The following is a 17,382-nucleotide window of genomic DNA, read 5'->3' as shown; positions in this document are numbered from 1 at the left end:
AACACTGTGGCAAGTGTTTTAATGATAGAGGGGACTTGCGCAAACATGAATATATCCACACTGGAGTTAGACCTCATCAGTGCCAGAAATGTGGCAAGCGGTTTATTCAAACGGGTCAGTTGCGAAACCATGAAAGAATTCACACTGGAGAGAAACCTTTTGTGTGCAAGCACTGTGGCAAATGTTTTAATCAAGGTGGAACCCTGTGGAAACATGAAAGATCACACTCAGGAGAGAAGCCATTTCAATGTGAAAAATGTGGCAGTTGTTTTAATGCTAAAGGGAGTTTGACAATACATAACAAAAACCACTGTATATTTAGACCAAAAAAGGATTCATCCAACAAAAAACAAATCTCCGAAACCTTCAGTTGCTGGGTTTGTCAGGAGGAATTTAAAAGCCAGAATCTTCTCCTAAACCATTATGATAATCACATGAACCAAGGATAAAAAGATGAATAAGCTGCCTTTCATGTAAATGTGATGCCAGGGGTGGGCTGAGATTAATAATCAGTCACAAGAATTAATCAGATTGATCAAACCAAGAAATCATTAATTCATTTTATTGGGAAATTGTCTTAAATTTTAAAAATTCTTTAAGTTTTCATCTTTTGTGCGAGTCAAGGTGGCATAAACTCCTGAGATTTTCATTTTTTAAAATTAATTTATTTTTTTATTTTATTTTAATGCTTGTACAAGTTTTGTTTGTGACATCAATGGACAGAAAAAAGGCACAAATGCGTTGCTGCGTTTTGGAACACTACAAAAAAAAGATATAAAAAGGTTGTTTGGTGGTTATACTTTCATAATTACTAGTCTGCCATCAAGCAGACAAGATACAAGTTTAAATATTTTTCATTAATTTTTGATGACAAAGATATTTTTTAGAGATGATTGGAGATGTAAAAATGAGAGTTGATTTCAATGATCGGCACACCTATAATTGACTTTATTGTTAGATGCATATTGTTTTTATCTTATCTTTTTTAAACTTGATTTTGAATACTATACATTTTGAATGACACCTTTTCTATAATTATGTTGTTAAAGCTTGGAGTATTTTTATATCAGTGTGAGTATTGACGACGTCACTGTATCAATCATTAATAATTAATCGATGCATCATTCCATTGCAATTATATTAATTAGGGAAAATGAAATTATTTTAAAAAGTACACTATTACCAGTGTTTTGGAAACAGACAGGGTACAAGCCTAAAAAGAAGCAGGGGTGCTTGGCGGAAAATCTCGGAAAAAAAACCTGAACAGATACCATGCGAACAGAGGCTACATTTTCGCGGTGTACTCGCTTGGTACTGAATAGCCTTCTCACCAGCTGTTTTTTTCTGTGTGTGTCTTCACGCAATGCTACATGTACTACGGTCTCCCTTTCTCCCATTGTTAGAATATTCCATTTCTTTGCCATGATAGTTACTGAAGGCACACCAGTGCGTCCAAGGACACGAATTTACTGCCTTTGCCCTGCAAACAGCTAGACGCATGGCTCGGATGACTGCGAAAATTGATGGTGGTCCCGTCTCCAGAAGAACACCAGCAGGTGTCCTCAATTAGTAGTTTTTAGCTAAGTGCTTTGGCGCTCAAATGAAGTACATGTAATTATTTTGCAGTCACCACTACACAATGAAATCTGTGTTTCCTACACTCCTATTGGCTTTTTTTCCTTTTTTTGCCTGAAGAAGTCAACCGTAAGAAAAATAAAGACGCGAATAGTAATAACAAGCAAACACATTTATTTTGTCTAGTTAGTACTTTTAGCCAGTCAAATAATTTAGACAATCCTGGTTATCCATTTCTCGCTTCAGGTCGCTTAGCCCGCGAAAACAGCCGTTTCACCTCGCTCTTCGCAGCTGGGGACGTTTCCTCGCGAAACGTCCTCAGCGGCGAAGAGCGAGGAGAAACGGCTGTTTTCGCAGGCTATTTCTCGCTATAAGTGTAGCGATTTTCTTGCTAGCCGGAACAAAACTCCCCAAGCTCCATGCAGTAACTGACTCGCTACGCCGGTCTTCTCAACTTCCTCCCATGGTTTCGTTCTTTCCACTAAAGAAGCGTCTTCTCGAAAAGCAATAGACGGAAAAGTAGCTCTTACTAAAAGTTGCTCATACCGGGACTAGTCAGCTTTAAATTATCTGGAATTGTAGACTACGACTAGTCCCCATTTTTGCGTTTCGCTCGCTCTACTATCCCTGAGGAAAAATGGGGACTACTCGTAGTCTACTGGAATCGGAACTCGGAAGACAATCAGGCAGCCTCAAATGCTGTGGGGAGGTGGGGGGGAGGGGAACCTTTGCAAAAATTATAACTACGCCTCGGACAATTCCGGCTATTTGTTCGCAGGTCAACAGGAATAGTCTAGAGTTAATACGTAAAGTTCAGTACCAAAGCTACAAAAGTGGACGTGAACACACAGACAAACAAAGAAGCAAAAAAGAACAAAAGAAATAGAAATAATCAGGAGCCCATAAACCGGAGCGGAAAACTCCCAAGCGTATGTCACGGCGTTTTACGGGCCAGTTTATAATAGTGTTGTGAAGTATTTTGAAAGTTATGTTTAAGACGGATCTATCTTTCCTTTTAAGTTTAGTTTTTGTTTCATTAAGTCTTGTTTTTGTCCACGTACTGTTTTCCTGTTTTGATCTTTTGTTTTTACTTGTTCTTGAAGGTATGCTTAGCTCGCGAATTTACTTGTTGCCATATTAGGAATGTTATTCGCTTGGCATTGTCAGATGTTAGGTTTTTACAGGTGGTCGTGTTTGTGGTGTTTAGAGCTGACCTTCGTTCTTTGGTACTTATCAGTTGCGACTGTGCGTGGGCTAATCTATTCCCGAACAATAGCAAACCTGTGGCAATGTTAGCGATAAGGTATACAATAGAGACTCTTCCGGTCAGCTAACCCAAACATGTCCAGCTTTGGCTATTAAAACCGCTAGGAGAAGTAGAGTAGAAGTAGAGTAAGCAGAAGTTGTAAGAAGAATAAGAAGAATAAAGGCCAAGATGTAAATCAAATTCCTGGTACCTAGTCGTGTAGCGAGCGAGTTGCTCGAACACACCCCCACAATAGACACATTTTAGGGCACTTTTTTCCCGCAAAAATAGACTATCCACCATGTCTACAAGCGCAATCGAAGTATAAGATATAGAAGGACAACTAAAAGTTAAAAAATATCATTTTTGGGTCTGTAGGAAATTTCTGAATGGTTTATGGAATTTAAAAAGATATTCCAAATTTGCACCAAATCGTTCTAAAAATAAACTGGTCTATGAAAACGCCGTGCCAAGCGCCCGCTTCGGGTTATGAGCTCCTGAAATAATTTAATTGAAGGAAGAAATATAAATATTTGAATTAATGTAAATAACCTAGATAGGTCAGAGCCCAGTTGTTCGAAGGCTGACTAGCGCTTTCCCGAAGTTAAATTATAATCCGGGTTTCTTTTTCTTTATTTAGTTGAAACGCATCTTCTCAGAATTTTTTTTTGTTCTTTTTTAAATTTAGATCTGACGGCCAATTTGTACCTGGTGTTATCTTAAGCCAGCTTTGAACAACCCGGCCCTAGAACCCATGACTCTGGATAGATGTGTTAATAAATTACTACATACTCAAAAATGTTTAAAAAAAGAAAGAAAGAAAGAAAGAAAGAAATGTTACAATAAATAATTAAAAACAGGTGTCAGACGGAATCTATTGGGACGCTTAAGTGCGCTTACATAACGTCTTAACCAGATATGAAAGAGAAGGAATGGGACGAGATTGTTGATTCCAATATGGCGGCGAGAACGACTAGATTTTGGCTTTTTTGTATTGATTTTTCTTTTTGATAAAAAAAAGACTAAACATTTTGGTTGAAAAATGCCAGTCGGCAGGAAAAGGAAATTTGCAACGGCAAATTCCACTGGACACCAACAAGAAACTCGCGGAAAGAGATCCAGGAAAACCGAAGATAGTGCGGTGACCCAGACTTCAGTCGCAGTTCGGAAAGGAACTTGTCGTCCATCGAAAAGGGAGAAAAAAGGGAAAAAGGAGAAGGCTAAAGAGTGCATAGTAATATCTTCGTCTTCGGAAGACGAAGAAAGTGCGATAAACAAAAAGGCTGTAAAAGACAGCATTGGCACAGCTAGGAAACCAACTTGTAGGAGATCGAAAAGGCAGAAAGACGGGGTAAAGAAGGGTGGTTATGCTGGGAAGAGTGCATTGATATCTACGAGATTGAATGTTAAAAGAACAGCTGCTAAGAAAGCAGAAAGAGGTGGTAATGCAACAACTAAGAAAGCAACTGGTAGAAGATCGCAAAGGAAGAAGAAAGATGCAAAGAAAAGTTCGGAGGAGAGCAGAGTTATGCCTGCAAGTTTGAATGTTAAGAGGTCAGTTTACTGAAGTTGGCACAACCTGTGGGGGACCACATGGGGCTGGGAGCCCGCGAGAATAGAGGGCAGTAGGGTTATGGGAGGTGGGAGAGGAGAAGGTGGGAGGTGGGGGTTTGAACAGGGTGGGAAGGTGGATAAGTATGGACAATTATGCAACAATGCATAAAATTTTGTAATCAAAAAGGGCGTAAATGAATGGAAGCCAAGGATAAAAGGGGCAGGAGCTAAGAATACATAGTACGCATAAAGGAGGTTTAGAAATCTCCCTGACATCTCGATGGTTACCCTCTATGATTTTGCAAAATTTTGATTTCCACCCCCATCTTCCTCTGAACTGGAAAATATACTTTGAATTTCCACTCCCTAGAAGTAGTGGACTCTTCACAGTCCCCTATTTTTCTTTGAGATCGTCGAGATATAGTGTGTCTTACCATTAATGGTGGCCATCTTGATTTTCAAATGTATCTAGGGGGCGAGCGTCAATGATCTTGACGATCGTACAGGAAAATAGGGGACTGTGAACAGTCTATAGCAGTGGTGTAGCCAATTATTGTTGTATTTCCTGACATATTTCCCTGCTTGGCTTGGGTCTTACCCTGGGGCAAGCTGAAATGAAGTGTATAAACCCCAAGGATGGGGAAGGAGGGTTCACCCTTGGGAAATTGACTAAGTAGGCTTTTTCCTGGGTAGAGATTTTGACAATTTTTGTCCCAGGGTGAGAAATTTTGCATGGCTACCATCGAAAGAACAAGAGAACCTTGAAATAAGTCATCCACCATCCTGGTAATTTCCAGACGTCACCAAGAGCTTTTCTGCTAAGTGAATAAGCATCGGTGTATATACAGTGTGACATGTGATACAGCTGTTAACATTAAGTTTGTAGCAGTTACAGCTGTATGCTTACCAATAATTATTGCATGTTGTTGCATGTATGCATGGTAGCATACATTTTGTATTCTAATATTAATTTTATATAATGGTATGTAGTAAAAAAACTGTTAGCATCTCTTTGGTTTTATAATGGTTAGAAACTTGACTAAATTAATAGTTTCAAATTAGGTCTGGGAATCAAAGACTCATCTGCATCTTACGCATGCTAAATTTTAGCTTATTTTTAGCAGTTTTTAACTTGTGAGCAAACTTTTTCTTGACATTCTATTTCATCTCAGTGAGAAAAAAGGGTTTGCTAATTTTATATTTTGATTCTTTCAGTGTATTACCTTTGTCTGGTTCTTTGAGGAATGCTTGTCTGTTTTTTCTAGCAAGAGGTCAGGTATGTTTCAACCAAAAAATAAATTGAATAACGAGACAAACAAGAAAATAGATGAATAATTTAAAACCTAGAGTCACTGGCAGAGGGAGTGAAAGCTTTCTTGTTAAACTGTAAATTGAGGGCTGAGATAGTGATAAATTGTCCTTTACCAAATAGCGTACTGTATTATGCCCTATGAATCTGCTTAAAAAAAATTTTCAAATTACAACAAATATTTATTCGTAATATCATATTTCAAGTCATAAGTTTTACTGGCAAAGTTGGTGAGTCTACTGGCACCCCAGTATAATATCAGTTTGTACTTTCACCAACCCCATTCATGATCTGTTGTTTAAAGCACCATTACATGTAGCTTTTGAGCTTTTGGGGCAGCCATTTTATTCTTGGAAAGAAAGCTGCTGGAATCCTGTTCTCAATTTTATAGTACATGTATACCGTGCACCCATTCTTGTGCTTCTCCTTTTTCATAGGGGAAGAGACTTTGTGTGACGAGACAGAGAAAAAAATGACTGCATGAGAGACAAATTTTTATGATTGTGGAGACAGCATCCAACTTTTTAAATAAGTACAGGCAATATGTAAATGCTGGTCTTTATGTCTCTTTTAAGAGACATGTATTAACCATTTAATGTCCTCTTGATTCGAGTAATAATTTTATTATTGTGACTCTAACCCCGTACAGGCAGTAGATTTGATGGATGCACATTACTGTTATTTAAAGAATCCTCATTTTCTTGTTTTGAAATTATTTTGTTCTATTTGTTTTTGTTTTAAACCAGAGAGTTTGCATCAAAGGGTTGGCTCTGATCAAAACCCTGATTGGGTCAGTTGAAGTGTATGGTTCTGTTTTGAGACCTGATCATGATCCAGTGGAAATCTTCTGTCCCAGTACTTCAAGTCTTGCTGTGTTGTCTGAACACAGTGAAGAAAATTCCTCAAGAGGTATTAATTTAAAGAGAACATTTCAAGATGTTCTACAAAACCAGCCTCCTGAGGTGATGAAGAAGGCCCTGGTGAGATCAAGAAAATCAGCCACAGTTCTGTTGATGAAATCCTTGCAAACCGTAGAGACAAACTTTGTATGCAGTATTCAACGCTTCCATGATATATTCAGCTCGAATCTTGGCAAGGTATCTGTTGGACTGAACTTTTGAGACACAACTGGTGCTTTCCATTTTGGAAAACCAGTCAGATAGAAACCAGTGGAATTATCAAGAAAAAATGGAATGACATTGTTCAATTGAAACAAGGTCTCCAATCAAATTGAAGTGATCCATTTCTGTTCTGACCAAAACTTTGATGACTGCTTAGCAAAGTAGGATTGCAAATGCGAATTTTGGAAATGGAAAGGCAAGTTTTTTGTTGGACCGGACTGACTGGTCAAAGAGGACCACCTCTGAAGGTGAACCACTTAGACCAGAAAATTTCCACCCAGACCAAAGCTGTCCACTTATTTCTCAACCAAAATTTCTGAAAATTTTGACTTAATTGAAAGCACTCGGAGAATGCCAAAAAAAGTCTAATATAAAAATAATTCCGGGTACAGACTAGACATTGTAGTCCACAGTTATCAAACTTTAGACCTATAGGTCTGGATTTGAGCCTGGCCACCATGTTGTTTCCTTACAGCTGTATGGCAAAATTCTTCAGGGGGTAACCTTCCCTCGGGGGAGGGGGGTGAAAGGAGTATTTTGCAACACTTCTAGGCTCCTGATGCTACAAAACTGGGTTGCCGCTTTTTCCTTTTGGGTGCCACTGGCTGATGGTGCATCTCATAACATTTATTACTGGAGACATGTTTAATCTTACAACTGACAAATCCATTCAAAAACTCACATTTTTAGCTATGTGCTAAATTGTGCTATTTTTTTTTTCTTGCAGGTTTCCTCTCTTGACAAAATAGAGATGTCTTTGAAGAAGAAAACAGCCCCATTGGGATTTATTTTTGTAAGGATACTGACAACCAATTTTCCAATTTTTTCTAACTCTTTTGTTCCAGTTTGCATCCTTACCATCCTTTAATTGTGTGGTTCAGATAAAATTTTATTTCGAGCCAAGCCAAGTTTCTGAACCTGTACAATCTATGGTACTCAGCATATGATTTGTATGAAAAAAACTAACATTTTCTGGTCCCCAGAGAGGAAAAGGTGGGCACCAGGGGCCACCAGGCTCTGTAAGAGCACAGCCCTACCACCCTCGATAGAGGTAATTTGACATGAGAGATTAAAACATTACAAGCTGCAATTACAATAATTTTTATTTGAGTAATAAAATTGGGAGTCTCTAAACACATAAAGAATAATTTGGAGGGGGAGGGGGGGGGGGGGTTAACTGAAGGGAATATTTATTATTTTTGTCATTATAAGTAAATACATAATAGTAATAATGACAACAACAACAATAACGACAATGATATATTTTTTGGAATTCAATTTACACATTGACACATTTTGGCTTTTCAAAGAAGACAGCGGATAGCACGATGTAGCCCCTTTCATCTATTTGTGTTCTCTAGTTGGAGCCATGGTACCCAGCACGATGTAGGATGTTGACAGTACCCGATCAGTGGAAAGTTGCTGCATCTTCAGTGTGTCAAACAAAAATGGGCATGGAAGGTATTAACATTCATTTGATCATTGAAGCAAGTTTTATCACAGGAAACCACAGTTAGTCATTGTCAGTTTTTGTTTTATGTTTAACAGCCAAGGCCCCTGTTATTCTTATTTGTGGTGGAAAGGACATTGGAAAATCAACATTTGCAAGATATTTAACTAACACATTCCTAAATAGGTATGTTTTGCCTACAATATATATTTTTAATGTTTTACGTAATTGAGTGGCACTATTGTGCTAAAATACAGTTGTACATTTGGTATCTAATTGTCCAGGGTATCTTTTTGTCCAGTTTAAACTACAGTGGAACCTCTATTCAGGGGACACCCTCTGGACTAAGGCAAGTGTCCCCCGACTAGTGGTTAGGCGGGTGTTTATCAACGATTTTTGTGGTCAGTCACTTTTTGAGTGCTAAGGTGTCCTCTGAATGGAGGTTAAATCTTGGTTTTTGGGATCCAGAAAAAATGTCCCTTTCCCCTGAATAGAGGAGTCCCTTCAACAGAGCTAACAAATACAAAGAATATGTGAACTTTTTTTCGGAACCAAATTTTGTGTCCCAGGAATGGAGGTGTCCTTTGAATAGAGGTCCCCCAAAGGAGAGGTTTCACTGTAGGAAATATGTAAGTGCCTCTGAACTGGTTCTGTAAGAGTGATTGTCTGGTGAATCCCCCTGATGTTTTTCTTTAACATTGCCACTGCTATGATTTTTTGTCCATGAATATTCCATGATACCGATTAGTCTCCAATGATAAAGGGGCTAACAGTCATAACGTGTCAAGTGAGTCGACATCATTAGCTATCTTTTCACCACTTCTAATTGAGTTAGAACATGCCAGGGAAGCAGCGAGCCATGCGAAAAAATTGCAAAACCGAAAAAGAAGTAATAGGAAGAGAGGAAGTGAAAGCTAACCATTGTAAATACAGTGAAGTATATATGAAATAATTCATTACAGTAAAACCCCACCTTACGGCCACTTTTTTGACTGCCCGGCAAAACGCGCGGCCATACATTTTCTTGTTAAAAAAAAAAAAAACGTTAATACTGTCACCTGTTAATACAGCCGAATGTTTTTGGCCCATTGGTGACCGCATTAACGGGACCGGCTGAAGAGACAATTCTAAACTAAATTAAAAAAATCTTGTTTTATTCGTAAGGGGAGGGACGCCGAAATATTCGCATTGTTCAGCTGATGGTAAAGAATTAACGATGATGTTTCGCTTGTTTTAGTTTACACGAATTAACCAGTGAAAATAATTAATACTTCAATCTCAAACTGACCCTCTCAAATTGACTTAGCGTTGATGTTGTAAAGAACATATTGATGTTAAATCAAAATGCTAGTAACTTAAAGGGTTATTACTCGTGCTATGTTGATTGTGTTTGGGACTTATTTTTTTCTTTTTAGACAGAACGAGCCGTATTTCCTCGAGTGCGACGTTGGCCAGTCTGAATTCACTCCTCCTGGGTTAATATCACTAAACAGAGTGTCTTCTCCCCTGCTAGGTTTGTACATGCAGTAAAAAGGCTTGCAAGTGCTAACTTTTAGCTATGACAAAACGTTCTTTCCTCCTTACTTTGTTTCTCTTCCATTTTTTCTTCAACACGCCACTTGTACATCTCCCACAATGCACCTTATTTGCCCCCCAAAATTTTGCACAACCATTGTTTTTCATTTCTCCTGGGTATTACATCCGTCCCAATGCTTATGCAAAATTTTGGGGGATTTGCAAGTGCCGTATACAGTACATATTATGACAACTTGTTTGTGTTTTGTGTTCGTTTGAATTTTAGGTCCGCCATTCACTCATCTTCGACAACCTGAGAGGTAATAACAATCTCCTTATAAGTAACTTGAAATTTTTTATTCCTGATAAGCTATAAATTCGAGGTTTTCGAAGCTTTTGCCAAAGTCATGTGTTAGCTTAGAATTTTGTACCTCTGTAGTTGCGAACGTTTTTTTTTTCATACCACTGAAAACACTCGTGATAATTGTTGTCTTTTGTAGATCTGTATTTTTTGGTGATGTATCCCCAAAGGATAGGCCTGGGTTCTATATTCAGTGTATTTACAATGTGTATCAGACATACGCTGATAAATACAGAAACAAGATTCCATTGATTATCAACACACAGGGATGGGTTAAGGGTAAGTAGTTCAAACAGCAGAGTGCGTTGTCGTTACGTTACGAAGTCAAACGATTTTCACTTTAAGTAATAATGATAATATTTATTATTATGGTTTATTAACAGCATTTCCATAAAAAAGGGGCTCTACATCTGCTAATAAAATATAAATTATATAGTGTATATTCAGCTAGAAAAAAAATACATTAATATATCTGGCCTCGGTTGTTCAAAGGCTGGATAGCGCTATCCACCGGGTAAATCTCTATCCAGTGGATAGTGCAATTAGTCTCCCCAATACTTATCCGCTGGATAGTGATTTATCCGATCGATAGCGCTATCCAACGTTTGAACAACCGGGACCAGGAGCAGAAAATGTGCGTGGTAAAAAAACTAACTAATTAACTAACTAACTACTTAACTGTGGTTAAAAAAGTGTATTTAGAACTATTACATTACTACAATTTACTTCGCTCTTTTAAGATATTGAAGGTCTGTTTGGAAAAAGACCCAAAATTTTTACAAGATTTGGTTGGAGCAATTAGGGAGTTGTGCTAGTTGAACAGCGTTGTTATGATCGGGCAATAGTCAAGAAATTTTTTCTCAAGGTTAAGACAATGTCAGTAATAGTTGCCAGGAAAAAACAGCATGCGGGACCAAAACGCAGATCCTTTCCAATTAGTCATTCAGTCACTAAGTCAGTCACCCCGTCAATCAATTCATCAATTCAGCAATTCACGGTCAAAAAAAACGTATGACACTTTACTCCGATTTTGTCCCCCGCTCCCTCAATTTCCTGCTAGGTACCTGTTTAGCTTAATTCGGTCGCCAATAGCTCTTTCCTTTTTTATCCAAGGAATGGGAGTACCTCTTTTGTTGGATGTGATTCGCATTGTAAAGCCAACACACATTGTACAGTTCAATTACGCCACCAAAGAAAACGCTAACAAGAATTTACCAAAGATGACAGCTGAACTGTTTGCAAGTACACCGGGATGGGCATTTACTGTTGAGGAGGAAGAGCGACCTGAAAACAACTCCAGGTGGTTAAAACAAATTTCAATGGCTTTGTGTCTTACATTTATTGGTGGAAAAAAGCGCCCTAAGTTCGCAAAGCTGTTGATGCGTTTGGCTTTCACGAAAACGAATGTTTTCTAAAACTCATTCGTGTGGACATGCTAATCGTATTGTTCGGTTTGAATTTATACAGAGATGTCAACCTTTGTCCCGAGAACGTCACAGGAAGCGATCTGGATCCTATTGTGATTGAAATCAACTCATATGAATCAAAAAGCTGGCCGAGCTCCGTGTAAGTAACATGTTACCTTTCATGAACACAGAGATGCAAAAGAGCTAGTATGCATGGTCATAGAACGTTGAAAAACCGTTATATCAATATGCATATTCTCCACACTGTTCTCCATATATTTACCTTTGGTGGATGAGGGGAATTTGTTTAACAATCTTTACCTATTTTTGTTGATGGTTATCTCCTTTGTTGTCGTGACGCATCCTGGTCTTGTTAATCGGCTTATTAGTGCACTGTCCGTAATAATGAGGTTTCCGGAAAGCAGGGTTTAAGTGCATCTAACCAGAGGATCGCAAACTTTATCAACGACGTTTGAAATATGTACTATTAACTGGCTAATAATATATTCATATCTTTTATTTCTTTCTTTTCTTCTAGTTCTAAATTCAAAGCATCAGATCACCGGACTTTAGCATTGCTGTCGTATTTCAGCAGAACAAAAGCTAACATCAGCCACTGTGAAGGCCGCTCTTCTCTTGCACAGACTTCTCTTCTGTCTTGCGTACCTTATTCAGTACCGTGGAGCTGTGTGGGAATACACGTTATGCATACAGAGGTACTGTTTAGTGTATAACCTGACAGCGAATATGTTTTAACAACCTTGTGCATAATTTGTGATGGATTGAGGTCTTGTGTAAGTAGAGAGCTTTAGATTCTCAGACGAGTACTACTACGAGGATGAGATTTCCTCATTAGGTCGATTTAGCAACAGGACGGGAACGTCAGTGGACGACGGGAAAGCGCGCGGAAAGAATTAAACACGACTTCTGGTGCCCAATTTGCCGCTCTGCCATTGGTCAAGCCAGTTGTTTGATCTGCGCCCGCCGTCGTCAACAGACGTTCCCGTTCTGTTGCTAAATCAGCCTAATATTACTAAGTAAAGCGCGCCCTTGAACTAGCGACGTTTTGGCGGGAAAACTTGCTGGCCGTCGTCATTCTACTACGAGTCGAGAATAGGGAGCTTTAGCAACGACGACGGCGACGGCAAAGAGGACGTCAAAACAGCAATAGGTTTGTTGAGCAAAGCAACAACTCTGCACGTGCATCACGCTTTTTTGTTCATTTCTTTACCGTCCTTGCACGACTACGACGTGAAAATGCCTAATTGCAAGTTTTATGGAGGACGTAAACAAGGGACGACGAATCTCTTTTTCCCTCTCTAAACTTGAGTGCGGTCCTCAAGAAATCAACTCCAGGGAAATTTGCCTACACTTTCCATTTTCAGCAAATTGGAATAAACGGGACAAAGATTGAAAAAACGGGAATTCATTTTAAAACTGACGTTTTCGCTGCAGTTGTTGTCGTCGATGCTAAAGCTCCCTAATGTCGTAATGGCGGAAATGAGTTATCAAATGTTAGAAGTTTTATCATTTTGCGATCGAGAGAGGGCTTAACCTCCTCAATATAGATAACAGTGCTAACTTTTCTACTGAAAAAAAAAGTACAATGAAGCTTTCTGGTTTGTCTAAACTTTAGGTTAAGTCTTTTACTCATAGTCGTCTCATAGTAGTTCTCGTCCTCGAATCTAAAGCTCTCTAAAAGCATCTCGTAGACAAAGCATTCAAGAACTCAAACCATCACTGAACGTCTAGTCGCACACGATTCGCGCTAAGCTTTTCTATCAAGAAAGTTTCATAATAATGAAGGAAGCACAAATGCAGTTTAATTTATTCAAACTTCAACTCTTAACAAATTTGAAACTTAAACATTTCTCACTCTTGAAAATGGTGTTCGAAACATTGAAAGGTCGAGTAACGTTCTTAAGTTCAATTTTTCTTGCTAAATTCTTCAAAAAGAAACTGACTATCGGGTCTATCGACATCAATCACCGTCTTAATTTCAAGAAACACACAGAAAAAAAAATGAGCTAATCGTTAGTTATATCAAAAAATAAACAGATTTCAATAAGCAAAATTTATAACCCCATTGTTCGGTTCCACCTCCATAGCGAGGTTTTAGTTTACACAATGTTAATGTCAAATTTCATTGCTGTTTTTATTTCTTGGAGCAGATTTCGTGGAATGAGATTCTGTACTCTGTTAATGCGAGCGTTGTAGGACTGGCGCGATGCGCTTCAGACGAGGTAAGAATAGGAGTCTCTGACCCTTTATTTATCTTCTTGAAAATGCCGTACAAATCCTTGTAATATGTTCACGGCCATTTTGAGGATTAAGCAATATGGTACCACACGTATTTTAATCCTTACCATACTGAACTTGGGCTGCATGTGACTTATCTAACTTTTCTCTTTGACGGAGCTCTCTTTTCTCCTTCTGCAATGTCAAGTCTCGCTTTTTGGGCGATTGAGTAAGTCTGACAAGTGTTTCAAAAAATGTGACGACTTTTGCATTCTCGGGGCTTTACCTGAGATGGACCAGAACTTCGTCCATGGAGGTAAAAAAAAATTCCAGTCTTTTCAAGCTATCGATGCCAGGATGATCTCCTGTTTGACAAGCGACTTGGCTTAAATTCAAACTTTACCCATCTTTATCTATACGAGGCTTGAGGCTTAGGGCCTGTTTACATGGTGGTGGGGGACCCCAGATAGGTGAAGTAACCCGCCTGTCCATATAATTTCTCATATAGTCACCCCACCTATCATGTAAACGTGATCAAATAAAATGAGAATCTATATTGACAGGCGGGTTATTCCACGTAAGCGGGTTAACTCACCTACCTTGGGCCCCCCACGCACCTGCATCTAAACAGGCCCTTAGGCAGGTAGGTGGGTGGAGTAACCTGCCTGTCCATATAATATAATGTTTACGTGATAGGTGGGGTGACACGCCACATGTCACCTGACCTATCCTGGGTCCCCCACCTCCAAGTAAACAGGCCGTGAGTTGAGAAAATAAGTTACCTTTTTCTTTCAGATGTATCGCCGAGGAGATTGCAGTACCCCTTGGTGCTTTATGCGGAGTCCCATTACAGAATGCATCGGTTTGGGTAATGATCTTTTCTGATTATAAAAGATTACTCTTTGTCGGAGTATACCTGCTGATTTTGCTTTTAATTTTTTATTTATTTGTTTTTTTTTTGTCGAGAGAAGTTTGTCACTGAGCTTCGCATGCCCGACAGCGGTAGCCTAACTATTCTCAAGCCAGCACTTATAACAGCGCCTATGCTTCTGACTCCGCGGTCATGCGGATGAGAGCTCTGGGTCGAGTTTGCGAGGTCAAGGCTCATGGACAATCCTGTGGAAAATTTTTATCGGCTTAAATCTTACCCTTCGTTTAGAATTTTACCTTTTAGAGAGAGAGAGGGTTTGCTCTTCGTCGTCGTGTGCCTGTTTCCGTATTACGTATTTCCGTGAATTACAGTGCATTTACGAAGGAATATGTGATCTGCGATGTCCGCTCTCGTTTTCAAGAGGTTTTAACTGTTAAGGGTTGCGACTGGGGAAATTTTGGTGTTTTGGATAGGTGCTGGGCCCATATACGCTAATACGGCTGTGTTCACAGGCTACATATTTGCGAGGGTTACTTGTCATTTCGCCCCCGGTTACTTAGTCACCTATTTTCGAGTCATTTAGCGCACTTCATATGTAATATTCCTCGTTCTGTAAGCCATAAAGCAAAACAAACGCGCTTCAAACTGTAATATTCCTCGTTCTTTAAGCCATAAACCAAACAAGCATTCTTCAAATATAATATTCCTCGTTCTAGAATAGGAGGGTAAGTAACCGGGGTGAAAAGACTAGGGGGCGAGATGACAGGTAACCTTTGCGAGAGGTGGTCGCACGTGGAGGTGCTCGACTGTATTTTTTTTTTAGTAATTTGGCAGTTCAGGATTCTGTGTATTGGCTCTCTTTGGGGAAAACATTCATTTCTGTTTTATCTGTAATAATCAACCGTTTCTCCGTCGTAGGAATTGTACGGAACATCGATCCCGTTGAGAAACTGCTCTTTGTGTTGACACCCCTCGGGTTGAAAGATCTTAAACAAGTTAACACCTTACTTAAAGGAAACTTAGAAATTCCAGCAGCTTTACTGTTATCGGTGAGTAGAAGAGAATGACTATGAATGATTTGCCGCGTAGCTACAGCTACAACATTTCCCTTTTTAGGGTTCTCAGACTGAAAAAAAATGAAATAAAATAAAATAAATAACTCTTATTATCATTCGATGCAAATTGTTCTTCCTTTTCATTGGCCGAAAGCCCAACACGTGACCTGTAAACAAGGGTCGGGTCATGCGCAATGTCGTCTAACTGTGTTTGGCTGTAAATAATATTCGGCTCATGCGTAAACGAAACCACGCTTTTCTCCTTCTTGCGGTATCTCTTGCGTGAAAAATGGCAGATCGCTTCGCTTCCCGAAGATATTCATTAGTTGCGAAAGATAAAAAAATTATTGATCTCGGTTATCGCTAAATATCGTGATTTGTCAGTGTCTCGCAGGTCAATTATTTTCCTCAGCCTTCGGCCTAGGCAAATAATTGATGTGCTCGTTTCTGACAAATCAAGATATTTGCTCAACCTCGCCCAATAATTGTTAATTATTGTTCAATGCAAAAAGCCGCTGATCATCGACGATATCAACGTTTTTCAAAGATTTTACCAAAAAAAAACAAAAAAAAACAGATGCGTCTGTAAACGTTCTAAAACTGGCGAAGACCTGGTGTTTTCTTTGAGAATATTATAGGCAGAAGTAAGGAGTTTGTGAACTTGGTTTGATAAAATCAAACCCGCTTTACAGATACCCGCTTTATGCAGAGACTTCGCTATTACGGACAGTTTGCTTTGTCCCTAGGGAAAGAAAGCCCTTACATTCTCTCTAAATTCAACCCGCTTAGTACGGACACTTCCCATGGCCCCCCTCAGTGTCCGTATTACATGTGATAGGGTTTGAATGTAATTTTCATGAGTAGTCGACGGTTATTGAATCAGGCTTTGTTCCGATTAGAGTGTTCTCCAACTCAACCTTCGGCTTAGGCAGATATACCCCCTCGATTTGCGTAATTCCCCTTCGGCCTCATACAAGTTATACCCAGCCTCATCCAATAGTCGTTCATTATGTTACTTTTTTTTTCTTTTTGTTTAGACAAAGCAAAGCAATGCTCCTTACATTTCCACTGAGTTTTCATATGACCTGCGTGGAGCTGGAGCAAGGAAAGTTCGCTACAACTTGATAAGGAGGCAGAAAGCGTGTTAATAATAATATGGGGAATTAATGTAACATTATAAGTTTTTGGGAAACCCCCCACCCACCCCTGGCCTCCCCTAAGGCAGCATTTTTCCCTAAGTGAAAAGTGAGTGTTAAAGTTACCTCAGGGGAGGGGTAGGTGGGCAGTTTCCCAGTCCCAGAGACGTATAATGATCCGAATTAATTATGTACAAAATAGGAAGCAAAATAAAGGAATAAATTGACTCTCTTAGTGATATTAGGGTGTTGATTAGTACGGGTTTTGGTGATTGGTAGTATCTGTGACAAGAAGGTCGAGGATTTCCGAAGACTGACGAGATACAGAAATGCTTGTGCCTGTGTATGGGCGTGTCTTTTTTTTTCTTTACTAGGCATGCTTACGTCGTATTCGTGCAGTGGCGGCAAAGAAATGTACTAAAAGACGGATGCACGTGCAAAGGTGTTGTTTTCGTTATAAATTTTGTTCCTTTTTTGCACATTCTCGTCGCTGTTGCGGTCGTCGGATCCGCTCACTTAAGTTGATTCGGCTAGACGGGTGATCT

At 39.2% G+C, this 17,382-nt stretch overlaps 2 protein-coding genes across 2 annotated transcripts in view; both read left to right on the top strand.

Moving 5' to 3' along the window:
• LOC140923662 (uncharacterized) overlaps positions 1–1,106 on the top strand; it is a 1,991-nt gene extending 885 nt beyond the window's left edge. Inside the window, exon 1 of the mRNA XM_073373735.1 lies at positions 1–1,106. This exon is cut by the window's left edge and continues 885 nt beyond it. Within this exon, the coding sequence (XP_073229836.1) occupies positions 1–449 (449 nt within the window). The 3' untranslated portion in view covers positions 450–1,106.
• A 2,661-nt stretch (positions 1,107–3,767) lies between these two features.
• Positions 3,768–17,033, top strand: LOC140922762 (polynucleotide 5'-hydroxyl-kinase NOL9-like). The gene is made up of 16 exons (XM_073372783.1): positions 3,768–4,375; positions 5,591–5,651; positions 6,431–6,781; positions 7,533–7,598; positions 8,167–8,266; positions 8,354–8,441; positions 9,671–9,768; positions 10,057–10,090; positions 10,271–10,410; positions 11,245–11,431; positions 11,599–11,697; positions 12,076–12,253; positions 13,709–13,780; positions 14,571–14,643; positions 15,565–15,695; positions 16,739–17,033. Exons 1-16 carry the CDS (start codon positions 3,864–3,866, stop codon positions 16,847–16,849), a joined length of 2,301 nt encoding a protein of 766 aa, XP_073228884.1. The 5' UTR covers positions 3,768–3,863; the 3' UTR covers positions 16,850–17,033.
• The last annotated feature ends 349 nt before the right edge of the window (positions 17,034–17,382 follow it).

The sequence above is a fragment of the Porites lutea genome, chromosome 13 (genome assembly GCF_958299795.1).
Source record: "Porites lutea chromosome 13, jaPorLute2.1, whole genome shotgun sequence".
Taxonomy (NCBI): Eukaryota; Metazoa; Cnidaria; class Anthozoa; order Scleractinia; family Poritidae; genus Porites; species Porites lutea.
The sequence above is the reverse complement of the archived record's forward strand: the minus strand, read 5'-3'. Positions and strand labels throughout refer to the sequence as shown.

What these genes read in the sequence shown, in the direction of transcription:
- LOC140922762 (XM_073372783.1), top strand. Translation starts at nt 3,864, where the DNA reads ATGCCAGTCGGCAGGAAAAGGAAATTTGCAACGGCAAATTCCACTGGA. An exon ending in CACACAGGGATGGGTTAAGG is followed by an intron (nt 10,411 to 11,244) that starts GTAAGTAGTTCA and finishes TTTTTATCCAAG; the next exon opens with GAATGGGAGTACCTCTTTTG. An exon ending in CGACCTGAAAACAACTCCAG is followed by an intron (nt 11,432 to 11,598) that starts GTGGTTAAAACA and finishes GAATTTATACAG; the next exon opens with AGATGTCAACCTTTGTCCCG.